General features: G+C 38.9%; 1 protein-coding gene and 1 non-coding gene across 3 annotated transcripts in view; both read left to right on the top strand.

Moving 5' to 3' along the window:
* The window catches only part of Rad54b (RAD54 homolog B), a 75435-nt gene that overhangs the window by 41955 nt on the left and 6892 nt on the right, over positions 1-26588 (top strand). For both annotated transcript variants that reach the window (XM_090339067.1, XM_090339068.1), the window contains exons 4-10: positions 1308-1496; positions 3879-4157; positions 7800-7962; positions 11635-11860; positions 16080-16287; positions 20814-20953; positions 24345-24635. In XM_090339067.1, coding sequence (XP_090195193.1) covers positions 1308-1496; positions 3879-4157; positions 7800-7962; positions 11635-11860; positions 16080-16287; positions 20814-20953; positions 24345-24635 — 1496 coding nt within the window. The remainder of the gene's footprint in view (positions 1-1307; positions 1497-3878; positions 4158-7799; positions 7963-11634; positions 11861-16079; positions 16288-20813; positions 20954-24344; positions 24636-26588) is intronic.
* On the top strand, positions 8246-8352 carry LOC150059015 (U6 spliceosomal RNA). The gene has a single exon (XR_016536731.1). It is a non-coding gene; the product is annotated as a U6 spliceosomal RNA (small nuclear RNA).

Here is a 26588-nt window from a genome sequence, read left to right as displayed (position 1 = left end):
CAAGTCATAATGGTATAAAAACTTGGCAGAGCTTTACTGAGTTAAGTAAGCAAGCAGGCAAGCAGACAAAAAGCAGACGGACAAGCAGAAAGTCAGAGGCACACTGAACTGTGTGGATATGCTCAAAGGGAGAGAGAGACAGAGCTCTTTGCAAAGGGTATTTATGTGATAAAAGCTGGTGGTCTAACTCATCTGTTTATCTTTGTTCTCAATCACTCTTGGTATTGTTACACTTCCTGGCTCTTGTTTATCAGTCTGGTTGTTTATATTTTGGGTCCACCTTTATTTTGGGTCCACCTTTTAATTTGGGGAAGGGGGAGGTGTTTTTCCTAGAAGGAATACATCCTGCCACCAAACAGATATAATTCTTGAGGTAAGGAATACATCTTGTTTCTCTTTGAAGCACAGATCGTGCTTCAAAGTCTTTAACTAGGTAGTGCTTCAATGTTTTTAACTACCACCTTATTTCTGAGTTGCCTTCAGCAGGCCTCATTTTCCCTAATTTATCCTGCCTCTGAACTATACTGTCAGCCCTCATCTTGCATCTTAGTACAGTCTTATTGAGAGACCTGATTAACCCCATTTCACATGAGACCTCTTTTTGTTCTGAAACTTAACCCCTGACCTACTGCAGTCTTAATATCAAGAAATACATAGAAAGTCTTGAGCCAGTTCTTGGAAAGAGCCACAGATGGTGTTTGCCCTGATGTATGCCCGGGGCAGGATGTCACCACAGATGATGTATGCCCAGGGGCAAGATGTCACCACAGATGGTGTTTATTCAGGGCAGGTTATTGGAAGCCTATCCAAACTAGAAGCCTTGCAGTTTAGCACATCTGTTTTATGAATTTCCCACAGTATGTAATGATTTGCTGCAAGATGCTATAATGTGTGCAAAGTCCCTGCCTTCCCCAAAGAAGTGTATAAGAAGTGCTGTAACCCTGGTCTCTGGGCTCTCAGTGTCATCGGTTGCAGCCGTGTATGTGGGAGACCAAGCTCGAGCTTGCAATAAAGAGTCCTTTGCTTTTCCATTGGTTCTGATGTCTGGTGGCCTTCTCTGTAAGGATCCTGAACTTGAGATTTACAGATAGTGCTTCAGTGTTTTTAACTACCACTGTATTTCTGAGTTGCCTTCAGCAGGCCTCATTGCCCTAATTTATCCTGCCTCTGAACTATACTGTCAACCCTCATCTTGCTTCTTAGTACAATCTTATTTTGTCACTTCTGTATTTTTTGTTTAAATGAATTCAATAATAGGTATTAAAATTCTGTTTAATAATGTGGTATTTATTTACTTTTTATTCTAGTTCTTTCAGTTCCTAAAGAAGTAACATCGAAGGGACAAGAAGAACCTGATAACCTAGTAAAATATTTCAGTGTTGTTTGGTGTAAAGCTTCAAAGAAAAAACACAAAAAGTGGGAAGGTGATGCTATTCTCATTGTTAAAGGAAGGTCATATTCACTGAAAGATTTGGAAGGCAAAGACATTGGAAAAGGTATTATGATATTACCCAATTTTAGCATTTGGTCTGAAATTAGTATATATCTTTTATTATGCAATAGAAATATAATGGGCTTTGTAAAGCGAACAAGTAAGATATTCTTGAACTGACTGCAGTGCCTCAGCTATTATATGTAGTTACATCAGACAATTAGTGAGCCTGACAGTCTTAGGAACTGATTGAACCACATCCTATCCTATGATTTCAATTTCTCCCCCCCCAAAAAAAAGTCCAGCTATATATACTTATTTTGGTGTTCTTCTGAGATTAGGCTTTTTTTTTTTTTTTGGTTGGTCATGGGGCATGTGAGGTATGTCACTCTACCACTGAGCCACATTCCCAGCCCCCTCTTTTTCTTTCTTTCTTCCTTCCTTCTTTCCTTCCTTCCTTCCTTCCATTCTTTCTTCCTTCCTTCCTTCCTTCCTTCCTTCCTTCCTTCCTTCCTTCCTTCCTTCCTTCCTTCCTTCCTTTCTTTCTCTCTCTCCCTCCTTCCTTCCTCCCTCCCTTCCTCCCTTCCTCTCTCTCTCTCTCTCTCTCTCTCTCTCTCTCTCTCTCTCTCTCTCTCTCTCTCTCTCTCTCTCTCTTTCTTTCTGTCCTGCAGCATGAACTCAAGGCCTGAGCACTGTCCTTGGGCTTTCCTCAAGACTAGCACTCTACCACATGAGCCACAGCACCACTTCTGGCTTTTTTATGTATGTGATATCAAGGAATTGAATCTGGATCTTCATGCATGCTAGGCAAGCACTTTACCACTGGGCCAAACTCCCAACCCCAGTATTTTTTTTTGCCAGTCCTAGGGATTGAACTGAGGGCCTGAGCATTGTCCTTGGACTTTCTCAAGGCTAGAGCGCTACCATTTGAGCCACAGCACTATTTCTGGCTTTTTCTGTGTATGTGGTACTGAGGAATTGAATGTAGGGCTTCGTAGAGGACAAGCACTAGACCGAACTCCTGGCCTTTTGTGTGTGTGTGTGTGTGTGTGTGTGTGTGTGTGTGTGTGTGTGTGTGTGTGTGTGTGTATTGTGGGGCTTGAACTCTGGGCCTAGGCATTATCCCTAAGCTCTTCAGCTCAAGGTCACTGCCCTACCCTCCCACAGAGCCACTTCTCCCCTGTCCCCTGCTATTTTCTTTTAATAAAGTATACCCTAAAGTCAGCTAGAAAAGTTTCACAGTCTTAGCTGGGTGTGGTAGCTCACTCCTGCAATCCTAGCTACTCAGGAGGCTGAGGTCTGAGGATCAGGGTCAAAGCCAGTCCAATCAAGTACAAAGCCTGTGTGTCTCTTATCTCCAATTAATCACCAGAAAACCAAAAGTGGTACTGTGGCCCAAGGGATAAGGTGGTAGCCTGAGCTGTAGAGCTTAGGGTCATTGCCCAGGCTCAGAGTTCCAAGTCCCACAACTGACCAAAAAAAAAAAAAAAAAAAGTTTCACAGACTTTCCTGCCCAGCCTGGCTTTGAACCATGATCCTTAGACCTCAACCTCCTAAGTAGCTAGTATTATAATGGTAAAAATGCCAGTTCTCAGTCAAGCTAGTGGGGTTTTTTTTTGGGGGGGGGAAATGACCTTTAAAAAAATGCTGATGCCAGCTGGGAGTTTAGCCTAGTGGTAGATGCTTGCCTAGCATTCGCAAAGACCTGGGTTTGATTCCTTGGTACCACATACATAGAAAAAGCTGGAAGTGGCGCTGTGGCTCAAGTGGTAGTACTCTAGTCTTGAGAAAGCCCAGGACTCCCCCACCACACCCAAAATGCTGATGCTCAGTATCAGACCTCTGAAGTTGTTTATTTGAGCAGTAGAGAAAGGGACCAGGACATAGATTTATTTAGTTTGATAAATGATTCTAATAACAGAACCAGGCATTACAAACCACTGTTTAAACAATAAAAGGAAAAACAAAACTAAGCAAAGGGATTATATTGATTTTCATAATGAAGGCATGTAGCTATAGGACTTGGTTTTCTAATAGGTCCCTAATAGATATTAATTTGGAATTCATTCTTCAGGAGACTAATTATAATCAAGCAGATTTTCTTTGAAATAATTAGATAAACTAAGTTTAAATTTGTTATAGGGATAGAAGTTCTAAGAACCCATAGAGCCTGCAGTCTGTTGTCTTGGCTTTTTTTTTTCATTCTGAAGATGGGAACAAGAGTAGGCTATATTTTCGATAATAAAAACTGTTGTTTTCTTTAAAATGAGAATAATCTTTACTAATGGTATTGATATGTCTTCTGGTTTTTAGTTTTTTTCTTAACCAAAATGAGATATATAAGGCTGTTTACATGAAAAACACAATTTTCATTTTTCTATAATCATAGGAAGATGACTCTGGTATTTTTAAGTTATATCAGTTCAATAATTTTTTTTTCTCTAAGGCATTGGATATAAATTCAAAGAGCTTGAAAATATAGAAGAAGGCCAAACACTTATGATTGGTGGAAAAGAAATAGAAATTATGGGTATAATCTCTTCAGATGACTTCAACAGTGGAAGGTGTTTCCAGCTTGGTGGAAGAAGTCCTGCTATTTCAAGTTCTCAGACTGCTAGAAAGTACTTTACTAAGCCATTCAGAAGTGTTTGTGAACCAAATTCAAAGGAAAATAGACAGTATGATTTCCAAAGTTGCAAACCACGCCATGATCCAAATACACCAAGTAAGGCTTTAAAAATAATTTGAATACCATTTTTACTGTCAAAAGATTATTGGTATGTAAATTTGAAGATTAAATTTTGTTTTATAATTCACAAGTGGGAGTTTTTCTTCAGATGCACAATCTAATGTAAGAGATAATATTAAAATTAAATTAAGATTCAGAAAAGGGCCAAGAGTGTGTCCTAGGGGCCGGGAGTTTGGCCTAGTGGTTAAAGTGCTTGCCTAGCATGCATGAAGACCCGGGTTCGATTCCTTGGTACCACATACATAGAAAAAAGCCGGAAGTGGTGTTGAGGCTCAAGTGGTAGAGCTCTAGCCTTGAGAAAGTCCAAGGACAGTGCTCTGGCCCTGAGCTCAAGCCCAGGACTGGCAAAAAAAAAAAAAAAGAGTGTGTCCTAGTGGTAGAGTACTTGCCTTCCTCTATACCAGACACACAGAAAAAGCCAGAAGTCGTGCTGTGGCTCAAGTGGTAGAGTGCTAGCCTTGAGAAATCTCAAGGACAGTCAATGCCCAGGCCCTGAGTTTAATCCCCAGGACTGGCAACTAAAAAAAAAAAAAAGAGTTGGGAAATTCCTTAATATGTAAGTACATAATTCTGAGAATCAAATAATCAAAACACTATATATTTAATTATATATATTAAATTAATTTTTTTTTTTGCCCAGTTTCTCAGTAAGCTGAGGTTTGAGGATTCCGTTCAAAACCAACCCAGGCAGGAAAGACCTTTAAACTCATGTCTAATTAATTACCAGGAAGTGGTGATGTGGCTCAAGTTGTAAAGCATCAGCCTTGATCACAAAGATGCTCAGGGACAGCGTCTAAGCCCTAGCTTTTAAGACCCAGGACTGGAAAAAAAAAATCTCATCACCAAAAAAGCTGGAAGTAGAGTTGTGGCTCAGGTAGCAAAACACTAGCCTTGAACAAAAAAGCTCAAGGACAGGGCCCAGGCCCTGAGTTCAAGGCTCAGGACTGGCTAACAAAACAACAAAATTCACCCCCTACTCAATACTGGAAAAAATGTTACTTTGTTAGATGATAGACTTTTTTTGTTGTTATGACATTATAGTTCTTGTTTGGGCACCATGTGATTTTTATATCTTCCATGTTTCTGGTTTTTGTGTGTGATACTAGGATTTGAGGATTCTAGCTAAGCATTTTACTACTTGAACCTTACCCTCTGACTTTTCATATTGCCTGGGGCTAGCCTCAGTCTGCATTCCTCATTCTACCTTCTGATTTCTTGAGATTAACAAGGCTGTGTCATGTCTGAAATTTTTTTTTTTTTTTACTAGTTCTGGGACATAAATTTAGAGCCTGGGCACTGTCCTTGAGCTTTCTCAAGACTAGCGCTCTACCACTTGAGTCACAGTACCACTTTTGGCTTTTTCTATCTATGTGGTACCAAAGAATGGAACCCAGGCCTTTATGCATGTTAGGCAAGCACTCTACCACTAGGCCAAACTCCTGTGCTCCACCACCACATTTCGCTATTGGTTAAGGGATCTTGAGAACTGACCTCAAAGTAAAATCCTTTTAGTATTAGCTTCCCAAGTAGCTAGAATTGCCAATGTGAGCTCTATTGCTGCTTCCTTTGTCTTTAAAAGACAGAGAAGCAAAGAAGTGTTGGCATTTATTTCTTTGTTGCAAATCCACAAAGAATTATTTGTGGTTTGCTCCAGTGTAGGTAAGCCAAAGGCAAAAATTTTCACTTCCTCATTCTGTACCTAACAGCAATTGACTAAATGATGAAAGCTTTTTTTCAGTTACTGAGAAACTTGGGAAGACTTGTTCTTTGGGCAATTGCTAATGGCAAACAGAACCACGGTCCCATTCCAGTGCTTTGTGTTTCTGCATGATGGATATTTATTTAAGCTACTGAAACCTATATCTTTTTACTTTTCATCTCCTTTTCATTCTTTTTTCCTTCTTGTTTATTTTGGATTTTCACCATGATACAAGCATGCAAATATATCCCCAAATAATCTTAGTATGCTTATTATTTTCAGATTTGTCAATTGAGACTTGCCCTCTAGTTATAATTGATTCTGTATTATTGGTACTGCTTTAGTAAATCTTTCAAATTTTGTTAGCATATTTCTAAAGAATTACATTATAATTCGATAATTACTTCATGCTGTTTTGCAAAGCTCATGAATTTGAAATCAATGAATGTAATAATTAACTTTAAGAAAATAATAACGGCTAAACCAATGAAAAGTTTGGCATTCTTTCCAAATTGTGATTAACAGGTCAATGTTAGTGTGTACAGGACTGAAAATAGAGCCTTTATATTGAGTTTGAGGAGTTCTTTCAGAATGAGAGCTGTGGGTGTGAGTTAGCAAATGCATCTTGACAAAATTCCAGCTTGTGCTTCCAAGTGGAAATAGTTTCCTTTGCTCTGAATACTAATCTAGTGAATGTTGTGGCTTACTGAATTCCTTATTAGGCAATCATGAATTCTAGTGGTATTGAAGCACTTTTGAGCATTTGAAGTTTGGAAAGCTCTTTGTAGTTCTTTTCCTGAAATCTTACAATAATAAGGCATGAAAATTTCTTTTAAAATTTTGTACCCTTGCTTGGTATTAGTCAATAAATTTCTAGGTTGTTTTGGAAACATGATGCTGTGCTGGCCTAGAACTTATCCTCTTGCCTCTACTTTCTCTGTGCAGGAATTATAGATATGGATACTGGGTCTAAGTCACACTATCTTGGTATCTTGGTAGATGATGGGGACTCTAGAGGTGAAATTCTACTTTTCCATCCCCACTTCCAGGTGATAGGTGCCTGAATTCTTAGAAGCAGGGCAGGTACTTGGACAGTAGGTTCTCAGACCTTCAGACCCATACCATAAATTTGTGAGACTCTGAACTCTGGAGCTCCCATTGATCCTGCCCCCTAACTGTGACCCTATTTAGGCCTTGGTTCTCCTGACTCCTCAGTCACCTGATGTCCCTCTTCAGATCTCCGTTAGAGTCCATCTAGCATCTTGAGATTATCTGCTCTTTAAAATTTTTTTTTTAATTAAATTAAATTTTTTTTTGCCAGTCCTGGGGCTTGAACTCAGGGCCTAAGCACTGTCCTTGAACACTTCTTGCTCAAGGCTAGCACTATGCCACTTGAGCCACAGCACCACCTCTGGCTTTTTTTGAGTATTGGTACCGAGGAATCAAACCCAGGGCTTCATGCATGCTAAGCAAGCACCTTACCATAGGCCATGTTCCCAGCCCCGTGTTTTCTGCTCTTTCTGTACTACCCTTGCTGCTCAGTTTTCTAACAGTATTAAGTTCATTGTAGGCTGCAAGGTTTTTTGGGGGAAGTGAGTCTGCTCTCAGTTACGAGCTTTCTAATAAAGATTCCCAATTCAACCTCTCAAAGTGTGGCTTCTCTGTCTCTCACAATCAAATTCCCCTATAACACCACTATACCTGTCCTAAATTTCAAATACATGCACACACAGACACAGACACAGACACACACACACACACACACATACGTATTTCATATATATATATTTACATACATATTTCATATATATATAATGCTATAAAAGTGTTCTGTTATGAGTAGTTAAGACAAAATAAATTAGCTGCTGACAAAGTGAAATAACATTTATAATTATTCTTCTTCCCCTCATTTTTGTAAGATTCACTTGTAATGCCACGACCAGATAAGAATCATCAGTGGATATTCAATAAGAATTGTAACCCTCTTGTGGATGTGGTGGTAGATCCTCACCTTGTGCACTTCCTTCGACCACATCAGAAAGAAGGAATCATATTTCTTTATGAATGTGTAATGGGAATGAGGTAGGAAAATAAATAATTTTAATTTCAGTTTTGATTTTAATGTGTAACAAAACAATAGCTTTATTAGAAGATTCTGAATATTAAGTCTCAAGAATACAGTATGTAATTTAGTTGGTAGGAAAGGTGTGCTGATACTTATTCCAGAAGGTTCTATAGCTGTGTGATGGCTCATGCCAGCCATATAAATTACTTGATAGGTAGACAGGAGGATTGAGGTCAAAGACTGGCCTAGGCAAAAAACTGAAGATCCTGTTTGAAAAACAGCTAAAAGAAAATGGTTGGGGTGCTTGCTTTGGCAGCACATATACTAAAATTGGAGCCATACAGAGTAGATTAGCATGGACCCTGGGCAAGGATGACACACAAATTCGTGAAGTGCTGCGTGTTTTTTTGTGTGTGGAGATGTAGTGCGCCCACGGTGTGCTTTAAAAGATAGCAAATACAGATAGAAAAAAAAGAAAGAAAATGGTTGGGCTTGTGACTGGAATGCTAGACCAATTTCCTGGCAAGTACGGGCTCTGAGTGCATATCTTAGCACTGACAAAACAAACAAATGACTTCTATATGGATACCTCATGTCAGGTAACTTGCTAGGAAGTGGGCATACAGGAGTTAAGACCATTGTTCTCATGATCTTTAAGTAGCTTATAAAATTACTCAAATGAATATGAATACAGTAAATCTTAATGTGATATAATAAAAGCTTGCTTTAGTGTGATAAAAGGTTATGTGAGCAGATGGAGGAAGCTTTTACTTTTGCCTGTGAGATTTAAAAAAATCTTGGCCATGTGCCAATGGCTCATGCCTGAAATCCTACCTACTCAGGAGGCTGAGATCTGAGGATCACAGTTCAAAGCCAGCCCAGGCACTAAAGTCCTGAAAGTATATAAGACTTTTATCTCCAATCAACTTCTGGAAAACTGCAGTAGCTTTGAGCTGAAGAGCTCAGAGACAATTCCTAAGCCCAGAGTTCAAGTCTCGTGACCGACAAAAACAAAAACAAAATCCAAAAAACAATCTTTTTTTAAAAAACATTTTATTAGCACTAACTTCTTTAAATCATATTTTAAACATTTAACAAACAAGTATTCAAGAATGGAATCTCTATATGCAAACGCTGGCACGTAAATTTAAGAACAAATTTATAATTAAGTTGAGAGTTTGTATGTCATAGATACATATTGATCTATATAACATGTTAATAGAGTATATATGCCATCATGGATTTTTTTTTTTTTTGCCAGTCCTGGGCTTGAGCTCAGGGTCTGAGCACTGTCCTTGGACTTTCTCAAGGCTAGAACTCTACCACTTGAGCCTAAGCACCACTTCGGCTTTTTTCTACATATGTGGTACTGAGGAATCGAACCCGGGTTTTCGTGCATGCTAGGCAAGCACTCAACCACTAGGCCAAACTCCAGGCCCAGCCATCATAGATTTTTATGTCTATGTAGTTCTGTTTATAGCTCCAAGATCATGTCAATGATCTTGATTACCCTAGTATTGAGTCACTGCTCTTGTACTGTTTGGATCTAACATCTACATATCAAGGACACCATGTGCCTTTTGTTCTTTTGGTCTTGGCTTATCTCACTCAGTATGATTTGCTCTAGTTTCATCCACTTCTCAGAGAATGCCATTATTTTATCTTGTCTGTTGGCTATCTAGAATTCCATTGTATATATGTACTACATTTTTTGTATCCATTCATCTTTAGAGGGGCATTTGGGTTGCTTGGCTATTGTGAGTAGTGCAGAGATGAACATAGCTGAGCAGGTGTCGTTATCATATCCTGGGTTATGATGCCTAGAAGTGCTATGGCTGGATTGTAGGGATTGTTTCTTTGTTTTTTTTTTTTTTTTTTTTTTTTTTTGCCAGTCCTGGGCTTGAACTCAGGGGCTGAGCCCTGTCCTTGGGTTTTTCTCAAAGCTAGAGCTTGAGCACAGCAACACTTCCAGCTTTTTCTATGTATGTGGTACCAAGAAATCGAACACAGATCTTTGTGCATGCTAAGTAAGCACTCTACACTAGGCCAAACTCCTGGCCTTATTTTTGTTTTTTTGAGAAACCTCCAAACTGGCTTCCAAAGTGGTTGTACTAGTTTACACATAAAAGAAAACATTTGCCCCTTAACTCTTTGGGCCTGACTTACTTCATTTAACATTTTTGTCCAAATGCATCAATTTAAAAATATATAATTAATTTGTTTTACTGATATTATAAAAGTGATATACAGATTACATTTCTTTTGAAAGACTGCTCTTTTTGGAGATTCTCATGTGAGACAGAGTCTAAACTTTCAAGATCAGTAGTCCAGTTTTGTCTTCCACCTCATTGCTGGTTTTATATATTTATATTTTTCCCTTGAACCTCATTGAGTTCAAGCTCTGACAATATTAAACTGACCAGTTAGAATACTCTTTATCTTTTAAAGTTTTGTACAGGATGCTTCTCTATGTAGCTTTCCTGATCCTTTTCCTTTCTACCATGAAAAGATAGATATCTGTTTTTTCTGCTAAGTAATTATATACACTTAATTTGACTGACATTTGTCTATATTGACTAATTGTTTATCTAAAACAATAGTAGTGGCTATGCTTTATCTGTGGCTGACTTTATCTTTGTATCTCAAAATAAAAATGTGTATAATTCTTTTTCTACTAATTATAAGAACATAATTAACTGTAGTTATATTTGTAATAATAGCCATAATTCCTTTGGACTTTTTAAGTTTTTCCCTCTATTTCCCTCCCCCCATCCCCTTCTCTTAGTTTTTAATGTATGTTATGTTTATATCTAAGGGCTTTAAAATATCTTAATAACATTCATAACATTTAATTTTAAATTGCTTCAAGAGATTGTAAGATAACAGTTTTACTAAATTATGAGAATTAGAACAAGTTTTCAGGGGGTTAAAAATTATCATTTAAGCAGGGTACAGTGGCTCATGCCTGTAATCCTAGCTACTCAGGAGGCTGAGATCTGAGGATCAAGGTTTAAAGCCAGTGGAGGCACAAACGACCTGTGACTCTTATCTCCAATGGGAAGTGAGTCATGGCTCAAGGGTGGTAGCCTTGAGCTGAAGAGCTCTGGAACAGCACCCAGGCCAGTTCAAGCCCTATGATAACCCGCCCCCCCCCCCAACAAAATACATACTCTCGGAAGCTATTTTGGTAGGGAACTTTATAATCTGCCAGAGAAACATAAATTCTTTATTTCCTAAATAAGTAGTTAGAATACTTACTCTAAATACTCTAAATAAATTTACTTAAGTAGATCTTGCTGATTAAAGTTACTGTATATTTTAAATGATTTTGATATCTACTACTTAGACTGGTGAAAATTGTTCAGCTGTTCGTGATGAGAAATATAGTTAAATTGTGCAAATACAGCTATAATGTTGGTATTAATTTCTAGTTACCAAATATGTACATTTAGCAGTAGTAGATCATTTATATTCAGCTCTCTAATTTCAGAATTATATTTTGGTAATTTAGCTAATAATATGTAATAGATATAATTGTCAAAGTTGTAAAAGTATATTCTGTAAATTAGAATGAACCACTAGAAAGAGTAATTTGTTATTACACAAATCTAGTTTCTGGTTTTTGATTATTTTAGAGACATAAAACATATGCCTATTATGATTAAGGAAAGTACAATTATTTCTAACAGAACGGATGACAGATATGGAGCTATTCTTGCTGATGAAATGGGTTTAGGGAAAACGTTGCAGTGTATTTCACTCATTTGGACTCTCCAGTGTCAAGGGCCTTATGGAGGCAAGCCAGTAATAAAGAAGACACTTATTGTCACACCTGGAAGCTTGGTGGATAATTGGAGGAAAGAATTTCAAAAATGGCTAGGAAGTGAAAGGATCAAAATATTTACTGTTGATCAGGTAAGAGACTTTTAAAAGCTTAGCCTTGGTTATGCTTAAAAATCTCTAGCCGTTGGGCCAGGAGTTTGGCCTAGTGGTAGAGTGCTTGCCTAGCATGCACGAAGACCCGGGTTTGGTTCCTCGGTACCACCTACATAGAAAAAAGCCAGAAGTGGTGCTGAGGCTCAAGTGGTAGAGCTCTAGCCTTGAGAAAAGTCCAAAGACAGTGCTCAGGCCCTGAGCTTAGGCCCAGGACTGGCAAAAAAAAAAAAAAAAAATCTCTAGCTGTTCAAATCAATAACTCAGTCCTTTTTGTTATACAGTGTATATAATTCCTCAATCTCTGAACAAATATGGAATCTTGGCTTACATTTTCTTTTGTCAGTCCTGGGGCTTGAACTCAGGGCCTAGGCACTGTCCTTGAACACTTCTTGCTCAAGGCTAGCACTATGCCACTTGAGCCACAGGCCACTTCTGGATTTTTCTGTGTATGTGGTACTGAGCAATCAAACCCAGGGCTTCATGCATACTAGGCGTGCTCTCTACCACAAGGCTATGCTTGCGGCTCTACATTTTGTTTTTGAGTTGTTATGGAATAACTATTTGGATCCTACCCAAATTCCTATGCTGAAGCGTTAATGTCCATTTTAAGAATGATGCGACTGGGCCGGGAGTTTGGCCTAGTGGTTAAAGTGCTTGCCTAGCATGCACGGAGACCTGGGTTCGATTCCTCGGTACCACATGCATAGAAAAAAGCCAGAAGTGGTGCTGAGGCTCAAGTGGTAGAGCTCTAACCTTGAGAAAGTCCAAGGACAGTGCTCAGGCCCTGAGCTCAAGCCCAGGACTGGCAAAAAAAAAAAAAAAAAAAAAAAAGAATGATGCGACTCTGTGATAGCATGAGTTGAAAAATGCAGCCAGAGGTGGTGGTGTATTGCTGTAATGGCAGCACTGGAGATTCTTAGAATGAACCTGTTTGAGGCCAGCTTGAACTACACAGAGTGTTTCAGGCTTACCCTGTAAGAAGACCCCTGCCATACTGGCACTCTTAAGCAGTTTAGGTTTACCACTATCCTTTTTTGTTTTGAAATAAAATGTCATTGTTTGCCTGCATTGGCCTGACTGAAATTCTGCTATTAATGCACCTTACATAGCTGAGATGACATATGTGTGCTACCATGACCAGCTTTTTATTAAATAAATTTTATTTTTTTATTGCTATTATAAGGGTGATATACAGAGGGGTTGCAGTTACATACGTCAGGTAAAGAGTACATTTGTTTTTGGATGATGTCACTCCTTCCTTTGCTGTCTTCCAATTTTTTCCTCCTGTCCCTACACTTAAGTTATATAGTTTGTTTTCAACATAATGCCTAGTGAGTACTACTGTATTTTTAAATTTCTTGTGAGGCACCTGGGTTTGAACTTAACCTCAGGTATGCTAGGCAGGTGCTCTACTGCTTGAGCTACTCTACCACTAAGATCCTGTTGAAAGGAAAAAAAAGAAGAAAATTAAAGTAATTCAAGTAACATAAGTAAGTCTTATAGCTTAGTTCAGTTTATCTTAAACATGAGCAGAATACTTACATTAGCCTATAGTATGATAAAATGTTATTGATAAAATGACAAAATACTATAAAATAAAATACTACTAATAAATAATCTATTTTATAATAAAATGCTAAATGTATAGAAATATTTTGAATATTGAAGTGAGAAAAGAGAATGGTTGTATGTATCTTTTTCTACCACTGTAAAATATTGTAAGTTAACCACCTAAAACATAACATAGTTTTAGGTGGCAGGACCTTTGGATTCTAGGCTTAGTTGAGGTCATAAATTTCTGTGATGGAATTAGTACCCTTGAAAGAAGAGAAACAGACACCTACATTTCCTTGTGAGGATGTAGCAAGAATATCTCTTCTGCAAGCCAGGAAGAGGGCTCTCACCTACCAAATCGGTATTACTGGAGTCAGGCAAAGGCTTTGATTCCAGGGAGTCCCAACAGATTAGGGTCTACAACTTGTCAAAGAGACTGGCTATAGTGAAGCCAGTCCTGGGGCTTGAACTCAGTGCCTGGGTGCTGTCCTTGGGCTATCTCAAGGCTACCACTCTAACAATTGAGCCTTGAGCCATAGCACCACTCCTGACCTTTTCTGTATATGTGGTACTGATGAATCAAACCCAGGGCTTCATGCATGCACTAGGTACGAGGCAAGGACTCTACTACTAGGCCATACTCCCAGTCCCAGGAATTTTCTATTTACCGTGTGATTACACTGGGAAAGACAGATTGGATGACCTATAAATCTGTCTTTAAATGCTGGGTGAGGTGGCTCAAACCTATAATCCTGGCTACTCAGGAGGCTGAGATCTGAGGATCACAGTTCAAAGCCAGCACAGGCACTAAAGACTGTGAGACTCTCATCTCCAATTAACCAGTAGAAAACCAGAAGTGGCGCTGTGACTCCAGGGGTAGGGAGGTAGGCTTAAGCTGAAGAGCTCAGGGACAACGCCCAAGCTGAGTTCAAGCCCCATGACCTTCCCCCCCTCCCCCCCCCCGCCCCCAAAAAATCTGTCTTTAAAGTACTTATAGTAGTTTCAGTGTCATATAAGAAAAAGAAGCAAAGGCAAGGAATGGAAAGTTCTGTTTATACAGTAGTTATCTAGGTGGTCTTGGTCTGAGGTAGTCTGGGTGATTCATTGCTTTAGTCCATTATCTCCAGGTCAGCCATTCAGGGCTTCTGTTGGTGCCAAGAAGGGTAGCTTTGCCCTTAATCATTTATTATTATTATTATTATTATTATTATTATTATTATTATCATTATTTTGCCAGTCCTGTGGCTTGAATTCATGGCCTGGGCACTGTCCTTGAGCTTTCCCAAGGTTAGCACTTTACCATTTGAGCTACAGCACCACTTCATGCTTTTTTTGTGTATGTGGTACTCAGGAATTGAACCCAGGGCTTTGGGTTTACTAGGCAAGCAATCTATCATTAGGTTACACTCCTGGCCAAAATTTTTATTTGTTAAGATATTCATTAGTCTGGCTTTTTTTTTTTTTTTTTGCCAATCATGGGCTTGAGCTCAAGGCCTGAGCACTGTCCTAGGACTTTCTTAAGGCTAGAGCTCTACCACTTGAGCCTCAGCACCACTTCTGGCTTTTTTCTATGTATGTGGTACAGAGGAATCAAACCTGGGTCTTCATGCATGCTAGGCAAGCACTCAACCACTAGGCCAAATTCCCAGCCCCTAGTCTGGCTTTTTGACTATGGGATCTCAGGAAACTAATCGTAGGAGAGAAAAACTCAGGTGAGCTCAAGGTAGGAAATGAAACAGCTAAATCAGTGGGGGGGCCTCCTTCACTGGTACCCTGAATTTAGGCTTCCTGGTATTCCAAACTGCTAAAGTCATGTCTATTTATTTATTTTTGTTGGTCGTGAGGCTTGAACTCGCTTGGACCCTGGGCCCCTGTGCTGCCCCTGAGCTCTTCAGCTCAAGGCTACCACTTTACCCCTGGCTTTGGTTGCTGTCCCTGTGCTCTTCAGCTCAAAGCTACTGCCCTACCCCTCTACCCTACCCCCCTGCCCGTGGAGCCACAGTGCCACTTCCAGTTTTCTAGTGGTTAATTGGAGATAAGAGTCTCACAGTCTTTAGTTACCCAGGCTGGCTTTGAATCATAATCCTCAGATCTCAGCCTCCTGAGCCATGCCCAGCTCGTCTCTTTAAAGAGCTACTCCAGAGTGAGTGTTGGGATGCAGCGAGGACTTCGTGGGCTCTGAGGAAAGAGGTGTCTGGACGCTCTCACCTTGAGAAGGACAGGGCAACTCCTTCATCTGAGTACTGGTGGTGATGTGCATATACAGCCCCGGTACAGATAGTTTCCTCAGCTGACCAGGTTCCAGGTGTTGCAGGGCGAGTTCTTCAGTGCACTCATGTGGTTTGGGATTTTCTGGCACTTATGGCGTGACTCGGAAGCTGTTGTGGAACCAAGTGAGAAATTTCAAGGAAGTTGGGACTTCATATTGTTTAAAGTTTAAATTAAAAAAGGCTTGGATAAGAATGAGGAACTGAAAGAAAAAAAAAAGCTACTCCATGTATGGTTATATTTCTATCAAAACCTGAGATGACCAAGACAGAGTTAATATATTCTAATACTTGATAAATGAGTATAGAAACATACTGTGCAAGTTTGATTTCAGTTTCTACCCGTGGTTTATAAAAGACTGTCTTCTTTTCCTCAGAATCACAAAGTTGAAGAGTTCATCAGAGCCACATTTTATTCTGTTCTTATCATCAGTTATGAAATGTTACTTCGTTCCCTGGATCAAATTAAGAATATAAAGTTTGATCTTCTAATTTGTGATGAGGGTCATCGTTTGAAGAACAGTGCCATTAAGACAACTACAGCCCTCATTAGCTTATCTTGTGAGAAAAGAATAATTCTAACTGGTCAGTGTTCACTTTCTGGAATCTTTGTCTTATGTGTCTATATGACTTGTAATTTGATGGTTGACAACCAAAGAACTAGTAGTGTTAGATATCATTAATTCAATCATGAAACGATTCTGACTCTTCAAATCCATGTATAATTTTCTGCAGCTTTTGTTTTGAAAGTTTTGAGGAGTAAAAACAGAAGTAACATATTATACTATTTTGAATATAGAAAATAGAACTGACATGCCCGTGCTTCATTACTGAGTCTGACATTTATAGCTGCGCAGCTTAGGCAAGTTATTTAACCTCTATGTGCCTCATTTTTTTGTGAAATGGAAATGTAATACTGTCTGCTTCATAAAGTGCTTGTGAGAGTCAAAAGATTTAATCTGTGTAAAATTCTTGGGATTACCTGACACATACATGGTAAGCTTTTTTTGGGGAGGGAGGCTCGAAGTCAGGGCTTGGGCACTGTCCCTGAGTTTTTTAGCTCAAGGCTAGCATTCTACTACTTGAACCACACTTCCAGCTTTTTGGGAGTTAATTGGAGATACGAATCTCATAGGATTTCCTACTCTAGGCTGGTTTCAAGTAGTCCTCAGATTTTAGCCTCTTGAGTAGCCAGGATTACAGGCGTGAGCCACTGGTTCCTATAAAATATGCTGTATATAAAGGATATAAGGAACCTCGGAAATGGAAAAAATAAGGTAAGTTTTCTGCCTTTAGCTGTTTGACTACCTAAGTGAATTCTTATTCTTGATTCCCTAAACTACACTCAAGACATCTTCATTAGCTATTGATTGTAAGGTTCTTAATTCCCAAATTGCACTCCCCCCCACCAAAAAAACCTGAGTGTTCTTCAGGTGCCTGGGGACTTACATAGCAATGGAAAAAATGACTAATGACTGATCTGAACTTTATTGCATTTGGCTATAAGAGAAAAGCAGAGATTGTTTCTCCTCGCTGCTCAGTATGGGCTTGATATTGCTTTTTTAAGAATTTGTGCTGTGGTGTGAACTCAGGGCTTAAGTGCTGTCCTGAGCTTTTTTTTTTTTTTTTTTTTTTTTTTTTGCTAAAGGCTTATGCTCTATTACTTGAGCTTTTTTGGTAATTGTAGATCTATGGACTTTCCTCCCCAGGCTGGCTTCAAACTGTGATCCTCAGATCTCAGCCTTTTGAGTAACTAGAATTATGGGCATAAGCTGTTGAAACCTACCAATATTGCTTAAGAGTAGTTGCCAGGGGCAGGTGGCTCATGCCTATAATCCTCGCTACTCAGGAGGTTGAGATCTGTGGATCAGGTGTGAAGCCAGCCTGGGGAGAAAAGTCTGAAACTCTTATCTCCAATAAAGTAGTTAAAAAAAAAGTCAGAATTTGGGACTGGGAGTTTGTCTTCGTGGTAGAATGCTTGCCTAGCATGCACGAAGACCCCCATTTAATTCCTTAGTACCACATACATAGGAAAAAAAAAGCCAGAAATGGTGCTGAGGTTCAAGTGGTAGAGCTCTAGCCTTGAGAAAGTCCAAGGACAGTGCTCAGTCCCTGAGCTCAAGCCCAGGACTGGCAAAAAAAAAGTCAGAAGTAGCACTGCGGTTCAAGTAGTAGAGCACTATCCATGAGCACACAGAGACACAGGGACAACACCCAGTGTTTGGACTGACAAAAAAGAAAGAAAAAAAAAAAGAATTGCCTGGATGAAATTTTCACTGTTATTTATTTTTGTGGTGCTTACAGTCAAGCACTTGGCTTGTAGGCAAGTTCTCTACCATTGAAGCTACATCTTCAAACAGATTCTTTACTTTTATAATGACAGAACATTTTGTTCTCAAGTTGATTTGTATTTCTTATTATGAAAGTACATATTATATGTATATATAATGATAAGTACTTAATAACATGATAGGTGCTTCATAATTAAGAACCAAGTGAGAGAAAATTAGATATCCTTCACCCCCACTATCTAGCTCAGTGCCGTGGCAAACATTTTGTTAATATGGACTAAAAAGTGGTTGGGCACTTGTTTGTTAAACATGTCATTTGAAATATGATGTAAAAATCAATGTTAATAAATTCTTTAATAAAAAAGTGGGTGGGATTCAGATAGCTGGGGCTACTGTAACAATATACTATAGACTAGGTGGCATACACAGATGAAGTTTATTTTCTCACAGTTCTCAAGGCCAGAAGCCCAAGATTCAGGTATTTGTTTTAACTACATTATATAGATTGACTACCTTGATGCCCACAGCTTGAAGAACTACTCTGTGTGTGTGTGTGTGTGTGTGTGTGTGAATTCTGAGCTGTGGCTATGGCCCCAGAGCTCCTCAGTTCAAGGAGCCATATCACTACTTTTGGTTTTCTGGAGCTAAGACTCTCATGGACTTTTTTTTTTGTCTGTCCTGGTGCTGTCCTTGAGCTCATTCAGCTTAAGGCTACCACCCAACCCCTGGGCCTGGGTTTTGTTCCTGAGCTCTTCAGCTCAAGGCTACCACCCTACCCCTGGAGCTACAATGCCACTTCCTGTTTTCTAGTGGTTAATTGGAGATAAGGATCTAAAGGACTTTAGTACTCAGGCTGGCTTAGAACTGTGATCCTCAGATCTCAGCCTCTGAGTAGCTAGGATTACAGAGATGAGTCACCATGCCCTGCTAAGTCTCATGGACTTTTGTGCCTGGGCTGGCTTTGAACTGTGATTTTCAGATCTCAGCCTCCTTAGTAAGTTATAGGATTATAGGTGCCTAGCTAAGAGCTAGTCTTTATTTTTTATTGTAAAGTTGATGTATAGAAAGATTATAATTATCTAAGTCTGGTAATGAGTACATTTTTTTTTGAACAGTGTCATCTCTTCTCTTGTATTCTCCCAGTTTTTTCCCTTCCAACTCACCTCCCTCACAAGTTGTATAGTTCATTTTCAATATACTGTACAGTCAGTATCATCGCTGCATTTGTTCACCTTTTGTCCCACCCTGTACCCTCTTGAATCCTCCCCAAATCAGTAAGTTCAATCAGTAAGTTTACATGTAAGACAAAAGGTACATAAATTAAAAAAAAACAGCAACAACAAGGGGAAAAAAACTGAAAAAGTGAAATAAACTTCCATTTCCTGGAGTTTTTTTTTTTTAATGGGTCATGGGGCTTGAACTTGGCCTGTACCACCTGTCCCTGAGCTCTTCAGCACAAGGCTACCACCCTACCCTTGAGCCAAGCCCCACTTCTTATTTTCTAGAGGTTAATTGGAGATAAGATTCTTAGGTCCTTTTGTGCCCAGGATGGTTTTGAACCTTTATCCTCAGACCTCAGCCTCCTGAGTAGCTAGGATTACAGGCATGAGCCACCACGCCCAGCTCCTTGGAGTTCATTTCTATGAACATCATTTTGTATGATCATATGCACATAACCATTAAGCCTTTCTGATCTCCGGAGAATATCTTCCTTTCGTCTTACTGTGTGAATGTTTAGAGTCCTTTTTAATTTATCATATCCAAGTGTGATTTGTTTTTTGTCTTTTACTACCCATTGTGTTTACTTGTAGATTTATAGTTACATTCTAATACCACAAATTAGGGAAACCATGCAACTTATGTTTTCAAGTCTTTCCATTTCCTTACCAGTGGGGCGATATCATTCTTTCTGATGGAAGCGTAGAATTCATTGTGTGTATATATACTACATTTTATTAATCCATTCATCCACCTAGGGGCATCTGGGTTGATTCCATAACTTGGTTATGATAAACAATGTTGCAATAAACATAGTTGTGCTGGTAGCTTTTGTGTGGCCTGGTTTGGGGTCAATTGGATAAATGCCCAGGAATGGAATTGCTGGATCATAGGGACGTTCTGTGTTTAGGAAGAACTACTCTTATTTCCCCACTTTTTTTCCCCCAGCCTGGGTCTTGAACTTAGGGCCTGGGCTCTGTTTTCTGAGCCTCTCTGTGTTCAAGGCTAGAGCTCAACCATTTGAGCCACTGCACAACTCCTGGCCTTTTCTGTTTATGTGGTACTGAGGAATCCAATCCAGGGCTGCATGTATGCTAGGCAAACACTCTACCACTAAGCCACTTTCCCAGCCCCTTTTATTTTCCTATTATACAGGTAATAAGGTAGTATAATTAACTCTTCAGGGAGGAAGTGATGCAGGCAAGATATATTGTAAACCTATACATTCAAACTCCATTGACTTAACTTAACCACTAGAGATATTTATGTTACTGTTAATATTTTAAGCTTGATTTGGCTATTCTTTCTCAGTTTTAAGGAATTTGTATGTGTCCATTGCTCTTAAAAAAAGAGCACATGGGGCCAGGAGTTTGGCCTAGCATGTACGAAGACCCAGGTTCGATTCCTCAGTATCACAAACGTAGAAAAAACTGGAAGTGGTGTGCTGGCTCATTGGTAGAGCACTAGCCTTGATAAAAGCCCAAGAACAGTGCTCAGGCCCTGAGTTCAAGCCCCAGGACTGGAGGGGGGGAAAGCACAAATTTCATTGTAAACTTGTGATTGTAAAAAACTGAATTTCTTATCACTTTTATCTCTCCTTAGGTACTCCAATTCAAAATGATCTGCAAGAGTTTTTTGCATTAGTAAATTTTGTTAATCCAGGAATATTAGGCTCTTTGCTTTCTTACAGGAAAATATATGAAGAACCCATCATTATCTCAAGAGAGCCTTCTTCTTCTAAGGTATAATTTAAATAAATAAATAAATAAGGGGCCGGGAGTTTGGCCTAGTGGTAGAGTGCTTGCCTAGCATACATGAAGACCTGGGTTCGATTCCTTAGTACCACATACATAGAAAAAAGCTGGAAGTGCTGCTGAGGCTCAAGTGGTAGAGCTCTAGCCTTGAGAAAGTCCAAGGACAGTGCTCAGCCTTGAGCCTGAGCTCAAGCCCAGGATTGGCAATAAATAAATAAATAAATAAATAAATAAATAAATAATAATCACCTTTAAAACAATAAAAAATTAGAAGTAATTAAGGAGTAGTATGTAAAAAATGAATGGCAGGAATATATAATATATATTTCCTTGGGAGATGGGTGGTACCAGTGGGAGGTAGGGAAGGCAAATGGAGAGGGTGAATGAGGGTGAAAATATGGTTGAAGTACTGTATATGTATGTAAAAAAATAGGATAATGAAGCTTTTGTCAGTCGTGGGGCTTGAACTCTGGGCTTGGGCTATGTCTCTGAGCTCTTCAACTCAACACTACTATCCTACCGCTTGAGCCATAGTACCAATTCAAGGTTTGTAGTGATTAATTGGAGATAAGAGTCTCACGACTTAAAGCCCATACTGGCCTTGAACAATAATCCTCAGATCTCAGTTTCCTGAGTAGCTAGGATTACAAGCATGAGCTACCTGCCCCCCCATAAATAAACACATGTGTGTGTGTGTGTGCCTGTGTGTGTGTGTGTGTGTGTGTGTGTGTGTGTGGCTTTGAAATAGTTTTAAGTAGGGAGCAGAAGGGATGAGAGAGTGATAGGGTTATTTTGATCAGGCTATGTTGTATATATGTATGTAAATATCACAGTGAGGCTCTTTTTAACTAATATTTGTGTATATGTGCATGTCTTTGTATTTCTATATCTCTCTATATATCTATATTAATCATATCTATATCTATCTGTTCATCTATCAAGAAAACAGTAATACTTAAATGTAGAATAAATTTAAGTAATAAATGAACTTTTCCTTCACAACCTTTTATTTCCTATATTATTTATTTTAGAAAATTATCACATGATTTATCTAAAATTCATAGTCACTTCACAAAGACTATAAATGAACAGACAAAATGTCCATCTGAAATTTTATATTTTAATCTTGGTTGGTTAAATTTACATAGTAATAGCAAGTATAGACTAGTGTACTGTCCTCTGCTGTTAGGAATGTAAGTTAACCTGAGGAAAACTGGGCAATGTCTATCCAGAATCTTAAAACGGTATGTATCTTATGACCTGATAATACTCCTTTTAGGAATTTATTATAAAGAAAGAAATGATAGCTTAATTTTTTTCTGTAATGATAAAAGATTGTAAACAATTCAAAGCCAGCCTGGGCACACAAGGACCTGAGACTCTTATCTCCAATTAACCTCTAGAAAATGGGAAGTGGGCCTTGGCTCAAGGGTAGGGTGGTAGCCTTGAGCTGAAGAGCTCAGGGACAGTGCCTAGGCCAGGTTCAAGCCCCGTGACCTACCAAAGGAAAAAAAAAAGATTGTAAACAATTAACAGAAAAACATTCTTAAATGTAGGAAAGTGTTGTGTAGACACTTTCATTGAATCTTAAGTTTCTACTAGAGATACGTTATATTATTTCTATATATTACTTAAGAGAACACACTATCAATTAAAATTAAAAATCATTCTTTAGCCTGGCACGGTAGCCTCCTAGCTACTCAGGAGGCTGAGATTTGAGAATCACAGTTCAAAGCCAGCCTGGGCACTAAAAATCCATGAGACTCTTATCTCCAATTAACCACTAGAAAACCAGAAGTGGCACTGTGGCTCAAGGGGTAGGGCAGTAGCCTTGAGCTGAATTGCTCAGGGACATGGCCCAGGCCTAGAGTTTAAGTCCCACAACTGATATAAAAAAAAAAAAAAGCATTTTTTAGAGAAAATAAAATATGAGAAAAATGTTGTCTTAGGTTAGTAAAACATGGTAATTTGCTAACACATTTATTGAGTATTATTTGTGAACCAGGAATTGTACCTTTCATGTAAGTATTTAATAGCATATACAATGTTCATGATGTATTATTATTGTTGTTTTTGTTGGTGGTCATAAGGCTTAAACTCTGGGTCTGCCCTTGAGCTCTTCAGCTCAAGGCTAGAGCTCTACCACTTGAGCTACAGCACCACTTCCATTTTTCTGGTGGTTAATTGGAGATAAGAATCTCACAGTCTGGGGCTGGGAGTTTGGCTTAGTGGTTAAAGTGCTTGCCTAACACCCATGAAGACCCAGGTTCGATTTCTCGGTACCACATACATAGAAAAAAGCCGGAAGTGGTGCTGAGGCTCAAGTGGTAGAGCTCTAGCCTTGAGAAAGTCCAATGACAGTGCTCAGGCCCTGACCTAAAGCTCAGGACTGGCAAAAAAAAAAAAAAAATCTCACAGACTTTTGTGCCTGGACTGGTTTTGAACTGTGATCCTCAGATCTCAGCCTCCTGAATAGCTAGGATTATAGGCGTGAGCCACTGGTGTCTGGCTCATGATGTATTATTTAATAATAATATTACATTAATTTTTTGATCCAACACATATATTAAACACTGTAAGTAATCTAGTAGAGTCTGGGGGAATATAGTGGTAAGCCCAAATGATTAGTTCTTTGTGTGACGGAACCTTTATAGTTTGCGATCCTGAATTTAGTAGAGTTCTTAGTTTTGTAGACCTGTAGTTTCTACCTTAAAAAAAATTTTTTTTGATGATTGTTAGGTTATGTATTATTGCAGTCTTCACAAAAAATATTTTCAAAATAATTTGTGGAATGTTGATTTCTGATGATTCTCTGTGGTCCTAATAACCAAATAAGCAATGATTAGGAAATTGTGACTTTACATACTGAAATAATACATTGAACATTTCAAAAAGATTACAGTTTGTTTTTTTTTTTTTTTTTTTTTTTGTGGGTCATGGGGCTTGAATTCAGCCTGGACACTGTCCCTGAGCTCTTCAGCTCAAGGCTATCAACATACCCTTGAGCCAAGCTCCACTTCCCATTTTCTAGAGGTTAATTGGAGATAAGAGTCTCAGATCCTTTTGTGCCTTTGAACCTTGATCCTCAGACCTCAGCCTCCTGAGTAGCTAGGATTACAGACATAAGCCACCATGCCTGGCTTATAGTTGGTTTTGTTTTTTCACTTTTCTTTCTCTCTTCTTAGTGCTGAGGATTGAATCCAGGCTCCTGTACATTCTAGTACCACTGTTTTTTTTTTCTATCTCCATATTCATGTTTTACTTCCGACAAAACTGGGTGGAAGCAATTACTAAATTGCTTATTGTTACAAAATTTTCAATGATAATTTTAACCAGGTATGTATGAGTATAACATTTTAAGTTTGGTATTTTTCCACAGGAAGAAAAAGAACTTGGAGAAAGAAGAGCAGCTGAACTCACTTGCCTGACTGGACTTTTTATACTTAGAAGAACCCAGGAAATTATAAATAAGTATCTCCCACCTAAAATAGAGAATGTCGTGTTTTGCCGGCCAGGAGCACTACAGATTGAACTTTATCAAAAGCTGTTGAATTCTCAAGCTGTCAGATTCTGTCTACAAGGACTCGTGGAAAATAGCACTCACCTTTTGTGTATAGGAGCTCTTAAAAAACTGTGTAATCACCCCTGCCTGTTGTTCAGCTCTATAAAGGTACATAGTATAGAAAACTGTTAAACATATGAGATGAGAGTTTTTTGGTTTATGAGGCCAAAAGGCAGAATGTGCTAATTCACAGGGTTGCGTTTGTAGATTTTTCTTTTCTTTTCTTTTCTTTTTTTTTCTGGGCTTAAACTCAGGGCCTGGGCACTGTCCCTGATCTTCTTTTTGCTCACAGTTAACAATCTACCACTTGAGCCACAGGGACACTTCTGTTTTTTATCTCTTTATGTGGTACTGAGGAATTAAACCCAGGGCTTCATGCATACCAGACAAGCACCATATTACTATCCACATTCCCAATCTTCTAATGTTCCAGATATTCAATGTCAGCCAGTGAAAATATTATTTAATTTCTTCATTTTCTTTCTTTCTCTTTCTTTTCTTCCTTCCTTCCTTCCTTTCTTTCTTTCTTTCTTTCTTTCTTTCTTTCTTTCTTTCTTTCTTTCTTTCTTTCTTTCATTTTTTTCTTTCTTTTGCCAGTCCTAGGACTTGAACTCAGGGCCTGAACACTGTCCTTGGGCTTTTTCAAGGATAGAGCTCTGCCACTTGAGCCACAGCACCACATCCAGCTTTTTCTTTTCTTTTTTTTTTTTTTCTGCCAGTCCTGGGCTTGAGCTCAGGGCATGAGCCCTGTCCTTGGACTTTCTCAAGGCTAGAGCTCTACCACTTGAGCCTCAGCACCACTTCTGGCTTTTTTCTTTGTATGTGGTACTGAGGAATTGAACCCGGGTCTTCGTGCATGCTAGGCAAGCACTCTACCACTAGGCCAAACTCCCGGCCCCACATCCAGCTTTTTCTATGTATGCGGTACCGAGGAATTGAATCCTGGTCTTTATGCATGCTAGGCAAGCACTCTATCACTAGGCCAAACTCCAGGCCCATTTGTAGATTTTTCATAAGCTCTACATCTACTCTAGTGCGCTTCTATTGTGGAGCTTCTCCAGCCTTCTTTTTGTTCTTATAGGAATGTCCACATTCCTACAGGAACGAGAGGCTTTGAGGGTCTGCCTTTTTTATTGTTTTTCCACTGTCTATTTTCCTACTTTATGTTAATATAATTAATTTTTTATGATACTTTATGATACTTTATGATGATGTAATGAATTTTTTTAAATGTGAATTGCAGAGTCAGCCTGTTATTTTATTTAATTTTTTGTGTTGTTACTGGAGCCTGATAACAGTAATTTATATTATTTATCTTTTGGTGCTGGTACTGGGGTTTGAGCTCAAGGTGTGGGTGCTGCTGCTTAGCTTTTTTTTTTTTTCCTGCCAGGCCTGGGGACTGAACTCAGGGCCTGGGCACGGTCCCTGAGCTCTTCAGCTCAGTGGCTAGTGCTGTACCACTTGAGCCACAACACCGAGTCTCATGGGCTTTCTTGCCCAGGCTGGCTTTGAACTGTGTTCCTCAGATCTCAGCTTCTTGAGTAGCTAGGATTACAGGTGTGAGCCACTGGTGCCCTGCCCTTCTTAGCTTTTTTGCTCAAAATTGATGCTGTACTTCTGGAACCATACCTTTATTTCTAGCTTCTTGATTGTTAATTGGAGGTAAGAGTCTTATGGATTTTTCTGCCTGGGTTGGCTTCAAACCATAACAATCAGGTCTTAGCCTCTTGAGTAGTTAGGTGGGAACCATTGGCACTAAGCTAGAAAAAATTAATTTTAATGTTGTGCTTGCTCCTTTAATATTGACTATTTTTCACTAATTAAATTGTAAATAATTTTCCAAATCAGATACTTCTACAAGTGTAATTTTAAGTGACTACCTAATTGGGATCACTAGCTGGTTATTGAATGAGCATAAGGTAGTTTAAGATATGGTAAAAGTTTTCTGTTTTGAAGTTAGAATTTGCTATCAGATCTCACTATATGGCTTGTTTGTTCTCTAATGGTTGACAAGTTTTACTCAAGTTCCTCTGTGATCATTTGTTTTCTTATCTGGAAAGC

Source organism: Megascapheus bottae, chromosome 9 (assembly GCF_031878675.1).
Source record: "Megascapheus bottae isolate mThoBot1 chromosome 9, mThoBot2.hap1, whole genome shotgun sequence".
Lineage (NCBI taxonomy): Eukaryota > Metazoa > Chordata > Mammalia > Rodentia > Geomyidae > Megascapheus > Megascapheus bottae.
The sequence above is the reverse complement of the archived record's forward strand: the minus strand, read 5'-3'. Positions and strand labels throughout refer to the sequence as shown.